The following is a 15,146-nucleotide window of genomic DNA, read 5'->3' as shown; positions in this document are numbered from 1 at the left end:
CCAGGAACATGGGCAGGGCACAGCAGCCCTGGGCACCGGGGCTGGCTTGGCCCCGCAGCCACGGCCCCGGCTGGGGCTGCTAGAGATCCTCTGCAGTCAGAACTGGACCTGCTGCCCCTCCCCTCACCCTGTCCTGTGCTTCAGGAGCTCCAGCACCTCCTGCAGCTTCCTGAGGAATCGTTTCAGGGTGTGTTTTGGGAAGGAAATGTCCATGTCCGGTTCTGGCTCCGGTTCTGGCTCCGGTTCTGGCTCAGGTTCTGGCTCCGGTTCTGGTTCTGGCACTGGTACCAGTGGCCTCGGTTCTGGTGGCCTGGGTTCTGGTGGCCTGGGTTCTGGTGGCCTGGGTTCTGGTGGCTGCAGTCCTGGTGGCTCCGGCGAGTTCAGGGTGGCCTTTGGTGCCGGTGCCGGCCCTGTCGGGCTGGGGCCGGCGTGGGCATGGATCCAGGAGTGGAAGTGCTGGGTGGAGGTGAAGATGCCAGGCCTCCTGGCCCTGGCACAGCCCCTGCCCCAGCTGGCCAGGCCCACCAGCCAGAAGTTCTCCTGAACGTTGTCCTTGCAGACCAGGGGACCCCCGATGTCCCCCTGCACCAGGAGAGAGGGGTCAGGGGCTGTGCCAAGGTTGGATCCTCTCTCCCAGCCCCTGCCTGACCCACATTCCCAGCTCGGCTGGAGCCCCCAGACCCTCACTGGGAACAGCATGGGGCTGGCTCAGGGTGGGCTCTGCCCCAGCCCTGCACAGGGAGCAGGGACAGGCAGGGAATGGCAGCTCCGGGATATCCACACCTGGGGCTGCCAGTGGGCAGGTGGGCACAGTGCCAGCCTTGGGGACAATGGGACACGGGGCAGGGACATGGGGATGGGGAAAGGACGCTGTCAGTGGTGGGGACATGGGGCTGGGAGGGCACTGGGCTGGGCCCAGATGGGGCCAAGGCCATATTTGGGGCCTGGCTGGCTCTGGGGGGTTCCATGGGGCCATGTTGGGGCTCAGGGTCCCTATGCTGGCTCTGGGGGTTCCATGGAGCCCTGTGCTGGCTCTGGGGGTTCCATGGGGCCATGTTGGGGCTCAGGGTCCCTATGCTGGCTCTGGGGGTTCCATGGAGCCCTGTGCTGGCTCTGGGGGTTCCATGGGGCCCAGGTTGGGGCTCAGGGTCCCTGTGCTGGCTCTGAGGGTTCCATGGAGCCCTGTGCTGGCTCTGAGGGTTCCATGGGGCCCAGGTTGGGGCTCAGGGTCCCTGTGCTGGCTCTGGGGGATCCATGGGGCCATGTTGGGGCTCAGGGTCCCTGTGCTGGCTCTGGGGGATCCATGGGGCCATGTTGGGGCTCAGGGTCCCTGTGCTGGCTCTGGGGGTTCCGTGGGGCCCAGGTTGGCTCAGGGTCCCTGTGCTGGCTCTGGGGGTTCCATGGGGCCCAGGTTGGCTCAGGGTCCCTGTGCCCAGCCCGGGCCCAGCCCCACCTGGCAGGTGTCGATGCCACCCCGCGGGTACCCCGCGCACAGGTCCTGGGGGTGCACGGCCCCCCCGTACCAGCGGCTGCTGTTGCACAGCTGGACGTCGATGAGCCGCACCTTGGCCTCCTGCAGCACCAGGCGTGGGCTGGGGGCTGTGGGCACAGAGGGCACTGAGCGGCGGCCCCCGGGCAGAGCCCCACACTCGGGGCCCAGCCCCCGGGCCTGGCCCGAGCCGTGCCCCCGCAGAGCCCCCGGCCCGGGGCCGTGTCCCTGCCCGGGGCCGTGTGCCCGTGGCTCGGCCCGGCCCTGCCCCGGGCTGGCACTGACCGCTGTCCGGGGTGTTCCTCCAGCCCGCGATGTAGCAGGTTTTCAGCTCGGACACTGCCAGGGAGCTGTCAGGCACACAGCCCAGCTGGATGTAGTCGCTGCACTCCACGGGCTGGTCCAGCTCCAGCAGGGCAATGTTGTTCCGGGCCGTGACCGGGTCGTAGTTCTGGTGCTTCAGGAGCTGCTTGATCTGGAACACCTCAGCCGCGGGGCCTGGCTGAGCCAGATCCGTGGCCCCAACCACCACCTTCCAGTTGAGGACATTCCTGGAGGCCATGGAGTGACAGAGAGCAGTGACAGAGAGCAATGACAGGGAGCAGTGACAGAGAGCAGTGACAGGGAGCAGTGACAGGGAGCAGTGACAGGGCTGGCACAGCCCAGCAGCTCCCAGCCCTCTGCTTCCCACAGCAGGGAATGGATACAACAATGGAGCAGCACATGGTGGTACAGCCCGGGCACCTGGCCCTGCTGGGACATCCCTGACATTGCTGGGGGAACATCCTTGACCCTGCCAAGGGGACATCCATGCTGCGGGGACATCCCTGTCCCTGCTGTGGGCACATCCTTGTCCCTGCTGTAGGGACACCTGTAACCCTGCTGTGGAGACACCCCTGATCCCACTGTGGGGACATCCCTAATGCTGCTGAGGGCACATCTCTGTCCTTGCTGAGGGCACATCCCTGTCATTGTGCTGGGGGACACATCCCTGTCCCTGCTGGGTCACATCCCAGTCCCTGCTCCCCCTTACCCGGCCCCGACGAAGCAGCTGGCAACTGTGAGGACCCAGCGGTGGCCGATGAGTGCCCCCGAGCACATGTGCCACGTGCCATTCTCCAGGGTGACCTGGATGCTGGCGATGCCAGGCCAGGCCCCCTGGTTGACATCGAGGGTTGTGCCCTTGGCAGAGTGCGAGGTTCCGTACTCGGGAATCACCAAGGTCTCGTTCAAAACCATGGGCCAGAGCCCGCAGGTGCCTCTGGAAGCACGAAGCCATCACTGCCCTGCTCGGGGACAGCAGGGACAGGGACCCCCAGGGGCTCCTCTGTGCCCAGGCTGTGCCAGGGAAGCCCCGAGGGTCCCCGAGCCCCCCGGGGCCACTGACCTGCAGGTGTCCCAGGTGCCCCCCACGGGCCCGGCCAGGGCCAGCAGGATCAGCAGCCACAGCAAAGCCATCGGCGCCAGCACTGCAGGTGGCAGAGCCAGAGCTGAGCTGTCACCTCTGGTGACACCCAGGGCCCTGGCGGTGCCTGCGGTGTCACCAGGCCGGGGTGATGTCACAGAGGGGCCGGTTCCATGTGTGGGGCTCGGTGGCCTCGGGTGGGGGGAGGGCAGCACAGAGCTGTGAACCCGGGCATGGTTTGGGCTGGAGGGACCTTCGGGGTCCCTCTGGAGCAGAGGGAATGTCCCAGATCCAGGGATCCCAATGGGGACTGAGGGAACAGCAGGAGCAGTGGGATGGGTCCCAGCAGCCTCAGAGACACGAGCTGGGGACAGAGGGGACAGCCCTGGGTGGCAGCAGCAGCAGCTCAGGGTGGCACTTCCAGCACCCCCACAGGACCCCGGGATGGCAGCTCCAGCTGTCCCCATTGCTGTCCCTCTCCAGGACTTTTCCCAGGACTGGCACACCTGAGGCTCTGCTGGAGAAGTTTCTCCCTCTCTCCTCCTCCAGGCTGTGCTGGTTTGGAGGAAAACCCCAGGAAGGAATTCACCCCACACAAACCCCACTCAGCAGGAAGGGGGTTTGGAAGTCAGAGTTGAAATTTGAAGGGAAGGATCCAATAAATGCACAGAATACAGAAAAATTGGCTTCAAACCATAAAGTCAGAGCACAACTGACACCCTGTGGGTGGCACAGACCAGACCAGCAGTGGTGGCAGCGCTGTTGATGTGGCCCTGCTGGTCTGGTCCTCCTTCAGACATCCAGTGATGGTGGTTGTGTCCCAAATCCCCAAACCTTGGGATGACATCCCCTAAAGTGCAGGCAGGAATGTCCAGTGGTGGTGGTTGTGTCCCAAATCCCCAAACCTTGGGATGACATCCCCTAAAATGCAGGCAGGAATGTCCAGTGGTGGTGGTTGTGTCCCAAATCCCCAAACCTTGGGATGACATCCCCTAAAGTGCAGGCAGGAATGTCCAGTACCTCCCCCAGGGTGAGGAGTTACAAACAGGGTGATGGAACCCCATGAGTTTTAGGGTATTTCTGGGATCCCTGAAGGTTGTTCTGCTGCACCCTCCAGTTCCTGGTGGCCCATGAGCAGGGATGACGCCTCAGGGTGGGAGTTTGACCCTGTCCCAGCCATCCTAAGAGCTCCTCAGAAGGTGATGGAGGTGGTGGAGGACCAGGCCCATCCTCCCCTCCCTCCCTCCCTCCCTCCCTGGCTGCCCCTCATCCCCCCCAAACCAGGAGCCAACCCCACCCTATTTTCCCCAGATTGTCCCATCCTTGTTGTGAGCAGAAGACTGAACTGGGCTGGAAATGAGGATAATTGGGAACAACTCTATTTCAAGAACAAACTGAAGTTCATCACCAGGGTGGGTGGGTGGAGGGGGGATAAAGAGCAGGGCAGAGCAGATCTGGGCACTGGGGGTGGCTTTGGCACAGCCGTGGCTCCAGCAGAGAATTGCTGTGATCTCCAACAGCCAGAACTGGATCCGCTCCTCCTCCTGCTCAATCCAGTTTGTCCCGCAGGAACTCCAGGAACTCCTGCAGATTCGTGAAGAACCTCAGCAGGATGGCTTTAGGGAATGAAATCGTTATAAATTTAGGCGGTGGTGGTGTTGGCTCTGGTTCTTCTTCTTCCTCTTCTTCTGGTTCTGGTATGGGCTCCGGTTCTGGTATCGGTACCGGTATTGGTACCGGTTGTGGTTGTGGTTCTGGCTCTGGTTCAGGTTCTGGTTCTGGTTCCAGTTCTGGTGGCTCTATCTCAATGGTGGGGGTGGGTGGCTCAGGCGGAGGAGGCTGCGTTTTGGATGGGACCATTCCCATCTGCTTCTGGATCCAGTTGTGGAAGTGCTGGGTGGACGTGAACACCCCGGGCCGCTTGTCACCAGCACAGCCCTTGCCCCAGCTGGCCAGGCCCACCAGCCAGAAGTAGTCACCGGTGTTGTCCTTGCAGACCAGGGGACCCCCTGTGTCTCCCTGCCACAGGAGAGAGGGGTCAGGGGCTGCTCCAGGGTCACAGCCACACCTCGGGGTTATGGGGACACTGGAAGGGATTTGGGGGCAGAGCGCCAGGCCTTGGGGACAGGGGGACACTGGGACAGGGGCCTAGGGATGGGGAGTGGCAGCCCTGGGACACGGGACAGGGATCCATGGATGGGAAAGGGAAGGGCCCCCGCAGGATAAAGGACAGGGTGGGACATGCTGGGCTCAGGGCCCTGTGCTGGCTCTGGGGGTTCCATGGGGCCATGTTGGGGCTCAGGGTCCCTGTGCTGGCTCTGGGGGTTCCATGGGGCCCAGGCTGGCTCAGGGCCCTGTGCTGGCTCTGAGGGTTCCATGGGGCCCAGGTTGGCTCAGGGCCCTGTGCTGGCTCTGGGAGTTCCATGGGCCCTGTGCTGGCTCTGGGGATTCCATGGGGCCCAGGTTGGCTCAGGGTCCCTGTGCTGGCTCTGGGGGTTCCATGGGGCCATGTTGGGGCTCAGGGTCCCTGTGCTGGCTCTGGGGGTTCCATGGGGCCCAGGTTGGCTCAGGGTCCCTGTGCTGGCTCTGGGGGTTCCATGGGGCCCAGGTTGGCTCAGGGTCCCTGTGCTGGCTCTGGGGGTTCCATGGGGCCCAGGTTGGCTCAGGGTCCCTGTGCTGGCTCTGGGGGATCCATGGGGCCATGTTGGGGCTCAGGGTCCCTGTGCTGGCTCTGAGGGGATCCATGGGGCCCAGGCTGGCTCAGGGCCCTGTGCTGGCTCTGAGGGGTTCCATGGGGCCATGTTGGGGCTCAGGGTCCCTGTGCTGGCTCTGGGGGTTCCATGGGGCCCAGGTTGGCTCAGGGTCCCTGTGCCCAGCCCGGGCCCAGCCCCACCTGGCAGGTGTCGATGCCGCCCCGCGGGTACCCCGCGCACAGGTCCTGGGGGTGCACGGCCCCCCCGTACCAGCGGCTGCTGTTGCACAGCTGGACGTCGATGAGCCGCACCTTGGCCTCCTGCAGCACCAGGCCCGGTGCTGGGGTTGGGGCTGCGGGCACAGAGGGCACTGAGCACCGGGCACCTCCCTGGGCAGAGCCCCTTGCCTGGGCCCAGCCTGTGCCCCTGTCCCTCTGTGTCCCTGCCCAGGGCTCCAGGCACAGAGGGCTCGGCTCCCACAGCTTTGGCCTCTGCCCTGGGCCCACCCAGCCACGTCCCTGTGGTCCCCAACTTGTCCCCAGCCCGGGTGGGCACTGACCACTCTCTGGGGTGGCTCTCCAGCCTGCCACATAGCAGGTTTTCAGCTCGGACACTGGCAGGGAGCTGTCAGGCACACAGGCCAGCTGGATATAGTCGCTGCACTCCACGGGCTGGTCCAGCTCCACCAGGGCGATGTTGTTGCCTGGCGAGGCATCGCTGTAGCCCCGGTGCTTCAGGACCTTCCCGATGTGGCGACACTGGGCCTTGGGGCCCGGCTGGGCCAGATCCGTGGCCCCAATCAGCACCTTCCAGGCAGAGGTGTCCCTGGGGAGCAGGAGATGGAGGAGGAACTGATGGAAGAGAGCCACAGACTGTGGCAGCTCAATTCCCTTTCTGCTCGGGGCAACTCCCTGTGCTAGGGGGACATCCCTGACACTGCTGTGGGGACATCCCTGACCCTGCTGTGGGGACATTCCCGTCCCTCCTGCGGGGACATCCCTGTCCTTGCTCCTCCTTACTGGGTGTCCATGAAGCAGCGCGCCACCGTGAGCACCCACTGGGGGTGGATGAGTGCCCCCGAGCACATGTGCCAGGTGCCGTTGTCCCAGGTGGCCTGGACGCTGACGATGCCAGGCCAGGTCCCTGAGGGGACACCGGGGCTGGCCACATCAACGGCAGTGCCATCAGAAGATGACAAAGGTGTGTAGTCATCGGCCGTGGGGTCGTAGTCCTGAACCAGCGAGCTGTGGTCATATGCCAAAGGCCGGAGCCCGCAGGTGCCTCTGGAAGCACAAAGCCATCACTGCCCTGCTCGGGGACAGCAGGGACAGGGACCCCCAGGGGCTCCTCTGTGCCCAGGCTGTGCCAGGGAAGCCCTGAGTGTCCCCGAGCCCCCCGGGGCCACTGACCTGCAGGTGTCCCAGGTGCCCCCCACGGGCCCGGCCAGGGCCAGCAGGATCAGCAGCCACAGCAAAGCCATCGGCGCCAGCACTGCAGATGGCAGAGCCAGAGCTGAGCTGTCACCTCTGGTGACACCCAGGGCCCTGGCGGTGCCTGCGGTGTCACCAGGCTGGGGTGACATCACAGAGGGGCCGGTTCCATGTGTGGGGCTCGGTGGCCTCGGGTGGGGGGAGGGCAGCACAGAGCTGTGAACCCGGGCATGGTTTGGGCTGGAGGGACCTTCGGGGTCCCTCTGGAGCAGAGGGAATGTCCCAGATCCAGGGATCCCAATGGGGACTGAGGGAACAGCAGGAGCAGTGGGATGGGTCCCAGCAGCCTCAGAGACACGAGCTGGGGACAGAGGGGACAGCCCTGGGTGGCAGCAGCAGCAGCTCAGGGTGGCACTTCCAGCACCCCCACAGGATTCCAGATGGCAGCTTCAGCTGTCCCCATTGCTGTCCCTCTCCAGGACTTTTCCCAGAATTGGCACACCTGAGGCTCTGCTGGGGAACCTGGGCTGGAGCAGCTTCTCCCTCTCTCCACCTCCAGGCCCATCCTCCCCTCCCCTCCCTCCTCTCCTCCCTTTTTCTGCTCCCCTTTTTCTCCCCCAAACCAGGCCCAACCCCAACCCCACCCTTTTCCCCCAGATTGTCCCATCCCTGTTTTTCCCAGGAGACCAAACTGGACACAGTGGCTAACTGGGAACTGGAACAACTCTAATTGAAGCACAAACTGGATTCACCATCAGGGTGGGCGCAGGGGTCAGCGTGGGCAGGGCACAGCAGCCCTGGGCACCGGGGCTGGCTTGGCCCCACAGCCACAGCCCCGTCTGGGGCTGCTGGAGATCCTCTGCAGCCAGAACTGGATCTGCTGCCCCTCCTGATCAACGCAATTTGTCCCTTAGGAACTCCAGGAACTTCTGCAGACTCCCGAAGAATTTCAGCAGGATGGATTTTGGGAATGAAACCGTTATGAAGTTCTCCGATTCCGGCTTCGGTGTTGTCTCGATGACAGTCAGGGTCATGGTTGGGGACAGCATGAGGGCGGGGGCTGGGGTCAGGGGTGGCTCTGTAGGTGTGGGGCTGGGGTCTGCAGGGACCATTCCCATCTGGACTTGGATCCATCCTCGGAAGTGCTGGGTGGAGGCGAACACTCCGGGGCGTTTCTCTCCGACACAGCCCTTGCCCCAGCTGGCCAGGCCCACTAGCCAGAAGTAGTCACCAACGTGGTCCTTGCACACCAGGGGACCCCCGATGTCCCCCTGCCACAGGAGAGAGGGGTCAGGGGCTGCTCCAGGGTCACAGCCACACCTCGGGGTTATGGGGACACTGGATGGGATTTGGGGACAGGGGGACACTGGGACAGGGATGCACAGATGGGGAGTGGCAGCCCTGGGACACGGGACAGGGATCTATGGATGGGAAAGGGAACAGGAGCTCCTGGACAGGGACAGGGGATGGGGACATGGGGATGGGGACAGGGATGGGAAAGGGAACAGGAGCCCTGGACAGGGACAGGGACACAGGGATGAGGACAGACAGGGAACAGAGACAGGGGTGGGACAGGGGCTGACCTGGCCTGGGCTGGGCCTGAGGGGATGCAATGGTGGAAGGGGTAGGGAAGGGCAGCAGGCAGGCACAGGAGAGGGATCTGGGAATTGGGGAAGGGCAGGACAGCTCTGGGACATGGGACAGGACAGGGACATGGGGATGGGCAAGGGACACCCATCAGTGGCAGGGCAGCAGGGCTGGGAGGGCACTGGGCCAGGCCCAGATGGGGCCAGACCATATTTGGGGCCTGGCTGGCTCTGAGGGGATCCATGGAGCCCTGTGCTGGCTCTGAGGGGATCCGTGAGGCCATGTTGGGGCTCAGGGTCCCTGTGCTGGCTCTGGGGGGATCCGTGGGGCCATGTTGGGGCTCAGGGTCCCTGTGCTGGCTCTGGGGGTTCCATGGGGCCATGTTGGGGCTCAGGGTCCCTGTGCTGGCTCTGGGGGTTCCATGGGGCCCAGGTTGGCTCAGGGTCCCTGTGCCCAGCCCGGGCCCAGCCCCACCTGGCAGGTGTCGATGCCGCCCCGCGGGTACCCTGCGCACAGGTCCTGGGGGTGCACGGCCCCCCCGTACCAGCGGCTGCTGTTGCACAGCTGGACGTCGATGAGCCGCACCTTGGCCTCCTGCAGCACCAGGCGTGGGCTGGGGGCTGTGGGCACAGAGGGCACTGAGCGGCGGCCCCCGGGCAGAGCCCCACACTCGGGGCCCAGCCCCGGGCCTGGCCCGGGCCGTGTCCCCGCAGAGCCCCTGGCCCGGGCCCGTGTCCCTGCCCGGGGCCGTGTGCCCGTGGCTCGGCCCGGCCCTGCCCCGGGCTGGCACTGACCGCTGTCCGGGGTGTTCCTCCAGCCCGCGATGTAGCAGGTTTTCAGCTCGGACACTGCCAGGGAGCTGTCGGGCACGCAGCCCAGCTGGATGTAGTCGCTGCACTCCACGGGCTGGTCCAGCTCCAGCAGGGCAATGTTGTTCATGGCTGTGGCAGCCACGTAGTTTTGGTGCTTCAGGAGCCTCTGGATGCGTCTCACTGCAGCCTCAGGGCCCGGCTGCGCCACATCCGTGGTCCCCATCACCACTTTGTAAATGGAGATGTCCCTGGGGGGCAGGTGATGGACAGAAGGGTGACAGGGAGCAGGGCCATGGGATGTGGCAGCCCAACAGCTGACCCTGCTGTGGGGACACCCCTGTCCCTCCTGTGGGGATACTCCTGTCCCTGCTCGTCCTTACCCAGACCTGAAGAAGCACTGGGCCACCGTCAGCACCCACTGGGGGCTTATGAGGGCCCCAGAGCACATGTGCCACGTGCCGTTCTCCAGGGTGGCCTGGACACTGACAATGCCAGGCCAGGCCCCTGAGGGGACACCGGGGCTGTCCATGTCGAGGGAGGTGACATCAGAAGAACCCAAGGTAGCGTAGTCACCGTCAGAGTGGTCATAGTTGGCAGACACAGAGCTGTGGTCAAAATCCAAGGGCCGGAGCCCGCAGGTGCCTCTGGAAGCACAAAGCCGTCACTGCCCTGCTCGGGGACAGCAGGGACAGAGACCCCCAGGGGCTCCTCTGTGCCCAGGCTGTGCCAGGGAAGCCCCGAGGGTCCCCAAGCCCCCCGGGGCCACTGACCTGCAGGTGTCCCAGGTGCCCCCCACGGGCCCGGCCAGGGCCAGCAGGATCAGCAGCCACAGCAAAGCCATCGGCGCCAGCACTGCAGGTGGCAGAGCCAGAGCTGAGCTGTCACCTCTGCTGCCAGCAGGCTGGAGTGATGTCACAGAGCGCTGGAACCTTGGAAGGGTGTGGGTGGCAGGGACCATAACGACAGCACAGTGCCACCCGAGCCAGGGCAGGGCCACCTCCTGTGCTGGGCCCAGGGAGCCCAGCAGGGCCTGGGCTGGTGGCGCCTCAAAATGGAACTCAGAGATCAATGCTCCCATAAATACTTAATCATTAGGGCTCTCGGTGCTTCATTAGATGTAATTTATAATGACTAATGGTAGTACAAATTTGTTTACCTCGGTGGTAACCTCGCTGTAGCATCACAGTGTTAATTGCCACTAATATTACTACAAATTTTTATTAATACATAAAATAATGCTTATTTGTAATGTAATGATATTAATATATACATTTTTTAATAATTTGTTAATTATATAATGTAAATATATTTTATATATTGTTACATTAATTATATATAAATACATTATTAAATATCAATACATTAATATGTTATTATACACAAATACATTAATTATATATTAATAAATTACTATATTACTATATTAATATATTATTACGTTAATAGTGTATATTTATGGAAACAAAGGCACCAATCCTTGTAGTATGTGGAAAGAGACTTAATAGTGTTTTGTTCTATTTTAACACCATATTATTAATATAATATAATATATAATATATTATAATATATTATATATATTATATACATAATGTATAATATATATTATAATATATTATAATATATTATATATTATATATTATATATAATGTTATAATATATTATATATTATAACATAACATTATATATTATATTATATTATATTATATTATATTATATTATATTATATTATATTATATTATATTATATTATATTATATTATATTATATTATATTATATTATATTATATTATATTATATTATATTATATTATATTATATTATATTATTTTCCTATTTATATTATTTAATTCTTTATTATTATACCATATCATGTTAAGATCTATTTTCTGCATGACATCAATAGCCTATAATATAAAATGTGTAATTTCCCTACATCCTTTATACAATATAAATTTATTTGCTTGTATGATAAAATCCTACACACACTTTTAATCCATGAAAATAGAAACTTGAAAAAACCTAAATATAAAAAAACTTAATATGAACTTTAAAAACTTAGTAAATTGTATGGATATCTTGCATGGAATATATTATTAAAAATGGGATCGGATGTTTTGCTTTGTTTCTCTTCTGGGCGGGGATGGGCACAGCTGGGTGGGCAGGGGGAACATCTGGATGGGGCACTGCCGGGCAGGACACATCTGGGCTGGGCAGTGGCACAGCTGGCAGGGGCACATCTGGATGAGAGGGGCACATCTGGATGACCGAGGCACATCTGGCGGGGAGGGGCCGGGGCGGGGCCGGGCGGCGGCGCCGGGGCGGGGCCGGGGCTGAGCGCGGCTCGGGCGGGCGGCAGCGGAGCCACGGTGAGGGGCCGGGGCCGGGGCCGGGGCTGTCCCCTCTCCCCGGGCGGGGCCGGGGCTCCGACCATCCCGGGGACCGGGGGCTGCTGCCCACCGCGCTGCCCTACACCCACCCTGCCCCCTGCCCAGCCCCCAGCCCCATCATCCCCTCGCCCATGCCCTATAACTGCCCAGACCCCAGCCCCATAAACCCCTACGCGCTGCCCTATAACTGCCCAGACCCCTGCCCCATAGACCCCTACCCCCTGCCCTATAACTGCCCCGACCCCAGCCCCATAAACCCCTACGCGCTGCCCTATAACTGCCCAGACCCCTGCCCCATAGACCCCTACCCCCTGCCCTATAACTGCCCAGACCCCAGCCCCATAATGCCCTCGCCCCCCGCCCTACAGCTGCCCCAGCCCCCAGCCCCATGAAACCCCCGCCCCCAGCCCCATAATCCCCTCGCCCATGCTCTATAACTGCCCATCCCCCAGCCTCATTATCTCCCCGCCCCCTGCCCAGACCCCAGCCCCAAAAATCCCCGCCCCTGCTCACGGCGGGTGTGGGGGGTTGGATACCCCGGGGGTCCCTCCCCACAGCCCCATGGGGGGCTGTGTTTGGGGTGCCCCCAGGGTTTTGGGGTGCCCGCTGTTGAGGCTGCCGTGCCCCCAGGCGCTGCCCGCTCCGGATGCCGGCAGGATGGCGCTGCTCCCCGTCGTGGCGCTCTTGGCTCTGTGCCCCCTCCTCGCCCGGGCAGGTACCCACGGGCAGTGGGGTGGGGGGTCCGGGCAGAGCCCCCGCTCCCAGAGACCCCCTCCCCAACCCTCCTTTCCTCCCCTGCGCGGAGACCGCGGCGGGGACCCCGAGGGGAGGGCGGGGGAGCCGTTCCCGGCAGGGCGGTGACTCACGGGGCGGCTGCTTGGCTCCTCCGAGCCCTCGGTGCGGGCACCAGGCCCTGGCACCACCGAACACCCGGTCCTGGCTCCTCCGAGCCCTCGGTGCTGGCACCAGGCCCTGGCACCACGGAGTCCCCGGTCCTGGCACCACGGAACACCCGGTCCTGGCAACACCGAGCCCTCGGTCCTGGCACCACCGAGCCCCCAGTCCTGGCACCACTGAACACCCAGTCCTGGCACCTCCAAACCCCCGGTCCTGGTACCACCGAGCCCCAGGTCCTGGCGCCTCCAAGCCCCTGGTCCTGGCTCCACCGGCCGTGTCCCCACAGATGTCCCCTGTCCCCTTGTCTCGCGGGTGGCCCCTGTACCACATCCCTGGTGTCCCAGCGCGCTGACCCCGCTGTGTCCCCTCCCAGACCAGCCTCCTGTCACCGTCACGGTGACAGCGGCCGTCGGCGAGGACGCCTGCCTGCCCTGCGGCTCGCAGCCCTGGGGTGACCTGCGCGGGGTCACCCTCAGCTGCACCCACCAGGCCGGCGGCCACCACGCTGTCCCCGTCCTCAGCCACCGCCTGGGCTGGCAGCCACCGCCCCCCGAGCCGGGCTGGCAGCCGCCCGTGCAGCCCGACAGCCGCTTCAGGGGCAGGGTGGCCTTCTGTGCCGCGGGGACAGGGGACAGCGGTGTGTCCCTGCTGCTGAGGAACCTCAGCGATCCCGATTTCGGGAATTATTCCTGCTACGCCACCCGCGCCGCTGCCCCGCAGCTCCTCTGCTCCCTGGTGCTGCAGCCCGCCGTGGCAGGTGAGCGGGGCAGGGGTGGCACTGTCCCTTTTGGGGTCCCTCTGCTCCCTGGTGTGTCCAGCCCTGGGTGGTGCCAGAATTTGGGGGTGTCTCCAATTCCCTGACCCATCTGTCACCTCCTCCAGCTCTGTTCCCATCTGGGTGATGCCAGGTGTCCCTCCTCTGTTCCCCTGTCCTGTTTGGGGTCCCCACAAGGTGTCTGTCCCTTGTCCCACCTTGGCAGTGCCAGATGTCCCTGCCCTGTTCTCCTGTCCTGTTTGGGGTCCCCACAAGGTGTCTGTCCCTTGTCCCATCTTGGCAGTGCCAGGTGTCCCTGTTCTGTCCCTCTGCTCTATTTGGGGTCCCCACAAAGTGTCTGTCCCTTGTCCCATCTTGGCAGTGCCAGGTGTCCCTGCTCTGTCCCCCTGCCATGTTTGGGGTCCCCGCATGCCCTGACGTGTCCCTTGTCTCTGGTGTGTCTGTCCCTAATGTGTCTGTCTGTCCCTGACTCTGCTCCCCGGGGACAGTTTAGGGTTCCCCCAGCCTGGCACAGCACAGGGAGTGGGGGCTGGCCCAGCTGGTGTCCCCACATGCCATTGTCACCCCGCAGAGGTCCCCAAGGCCGCAGAGCCGGACATGCTCATGGTGATTTGTGTCCTCACGGCCGCCTTCACCGCGGTGGCCATCGGGGTGCTGGTGTGTGCCCACTGCCAGGGCCACTGCTGGGGGCGCCCAGGTGGGTGGGGGGCACAATGGGGGTGCTGGGGGGCACAAAGGGGAGTGTGGGGGCACAAAAGGGGGTGCTGGGGGACATAGAGGGTGGTGTTTGGGGGGCACAGGGAAGTGTTGGGGGATGCTGGGGGTACAAAGGGGGGATGTTGTGGGATGGGGGCAGTTGGAGACCCTTTGGTCCACTGGGGATGGGATTCTGTGTGGGGAGGGGATTTGCAGCTCCCTTGTGGGGATAGGGCGAGATGGGATCCATGGGATGGAATGAGACGGGATCCATGGGATGGGATGGGATGGGATGCATGGGATGGGGTGGGATGGGATCTATGGGATGGATTGGGATGGGATAGGATCCATGGGATGGAATGAGACGGGATCCATGGGATGGGATGGGATCCGTGGGATGGGGTGGGATGGGATGGGATCCATGGGATGGAATGAGATGCGATCCATGGGATGGGATGGGATGGGATCCATGGGATGGAATGAGATGCGATCCATGGGATGGGATCCATGGGATGGGGTGGGATGGGATGGGATCCATGGGGTGGGATGAGATGGGTTCCTTTGGACAGGATCAATGGGATGGGATCCATGGGATAGGATCCATGGGATGGGGATGGGGATGAGGATGAGGAGGGAATGGGGTGGCGATGATGGTGGGGATGAAGACAGGGCAGGGATGAGGACGAGGGTGCAGATGGTGACGGGACAAGGATGGGGACAGGGATGGGGATGGGGACAGTGCTGTGTGGGGCCAGGCTTGTCCCATGTCCCCACTCTCTGTCCCCTCAGCACGGGGCCCAGCCCAGGATCCCACAGCTGTGGCTGCAGGGGAAGAAGGAGAGGTGGCCTTGGGTGACCTCAAGAGTGCCAACACCTGAGGCCACCCCCAACGGGACTGGTCCTCGTGTGACACCGGGGCAGGACATGGCCCCGACTGCCCCAGTGAGGGGCACAGGGCTGGGGCGATGCTCTAGGGT

The 15,146-nt window shown here is 62.1% G+C and overlaps 4 protein-coding genes across 4 annotated transcripts; 1 reads left to right on the top strand and 3 right to left on the bottom strand.

The window, feature by feature from the left end:
• Window positions 1–123: 123 nt before the first annotated feature.
• Window positions 124–2,947, bottom strand: LOC136557136 (acrosin-like). The gene is made up of 5 exons (XM_066550731.1): window positions 2,877–2,947; window positions 2,523–2,750; window positions 1,775–2,040; window positions 1,454–1,599; window positions 124–582 (listed from the first exon to the last, which is right to left on the bottom strand). The coding sequence occupies exons 1-5, from the start codon at window positions 2,945–2,947 to the stop codon at window positions 124–126; spliced, it is 1,170 nt and encodes a 389-aa protein (XP_066406828.1).
• A 1,495-nt stretch (window positions 2,948–4,442) lies between these two features.
• LOC136556947 (acrosin-like) lies at window positions 4,443–7,085 on the bottom strand. The gene is made up of 5 exons (XM_066550398.1): window positions 6,997–7,085; window positions 6,607–6,870; window positions 6,147–6,412; window positions 5,788–5,927; window positions 4,443–4,913 (listed from the first exon to the last, which is right to left on the bottom strand). The coding sequence occupies exons 1-5, from the start codon at window positions 7,065–7,067 to the stop codon at window positions 4,443–4,445; spliced, it is 1,212 nt and encodes a 403-aa protein (XP_066406495.1). The 5' UTR covers window positions 7,068–7,085.
• Window positions 7,086–7,910: 825 nt separating this feature from the next.
• On the bottom strand, window positions 7,911–10,257 carry LOC136557135 (acrosin-like). The gene is made up of 5 exons (XM_066550730.1): window positions 10,187–10,257; window positions 9,797–10,060; window positions 9,399–9,664; window positions 9,079–9,224; window positions 7,911–8,288 (listed from the first exon to the last, which is right to left on the bottom strand). Exons 1-5 carry the CDS (start codon window positions 10,255–10,257, stop codon window positions 7,911–7,913), a joined length of 1,125 nt encoding a protein of 374 aa, XP_066406827.1.
• A 1,491-nt stretch (window positions 10,258–11,748) lies between these two features.
• LOC136557270 (uncharacterized) lies at window positions 11,749–15,091 on the top strand. The gene is made up of 5 exons (XM_066550959.1): window positions 11,749–11,780; window positions 12,432–12,516; window positions 13,072–13,455; window positions 14,045–14,170; window positions 14,959–15,091. Exons 2-5 carry the CDS (start codon window positions 12,459–12,461, stop codon window positions 15,045–15,047), a joined length of 657 nt encoding a protein of 218 aa, XP_066407056.1. The 5' UTR covers window positions 11,749–11,780; window positions 12,432–12,458; the 3' UTR covers window positions 15,048–15,091.
• Window positions 15,092–15,146: the final 55 nt, after the last annotated feature.

Source organism: Molothrus aeneus, chromosome 5 (assembly GCF_037042795.1).
Source record: "Molothrus aeneus isolate 106 chromosome 5, BPBGC_Maene_1.0, whole genome shotgun sequence".
Lineage (NCBI taxonomy): Eukaryota > Metazoa > Chordata > Aves > Passeriformes > Icteridae > Molothrus > Molothrus aeneus.
This window is presented reverse-complemented; position numbering and strand designations above follow the sequence as displayed.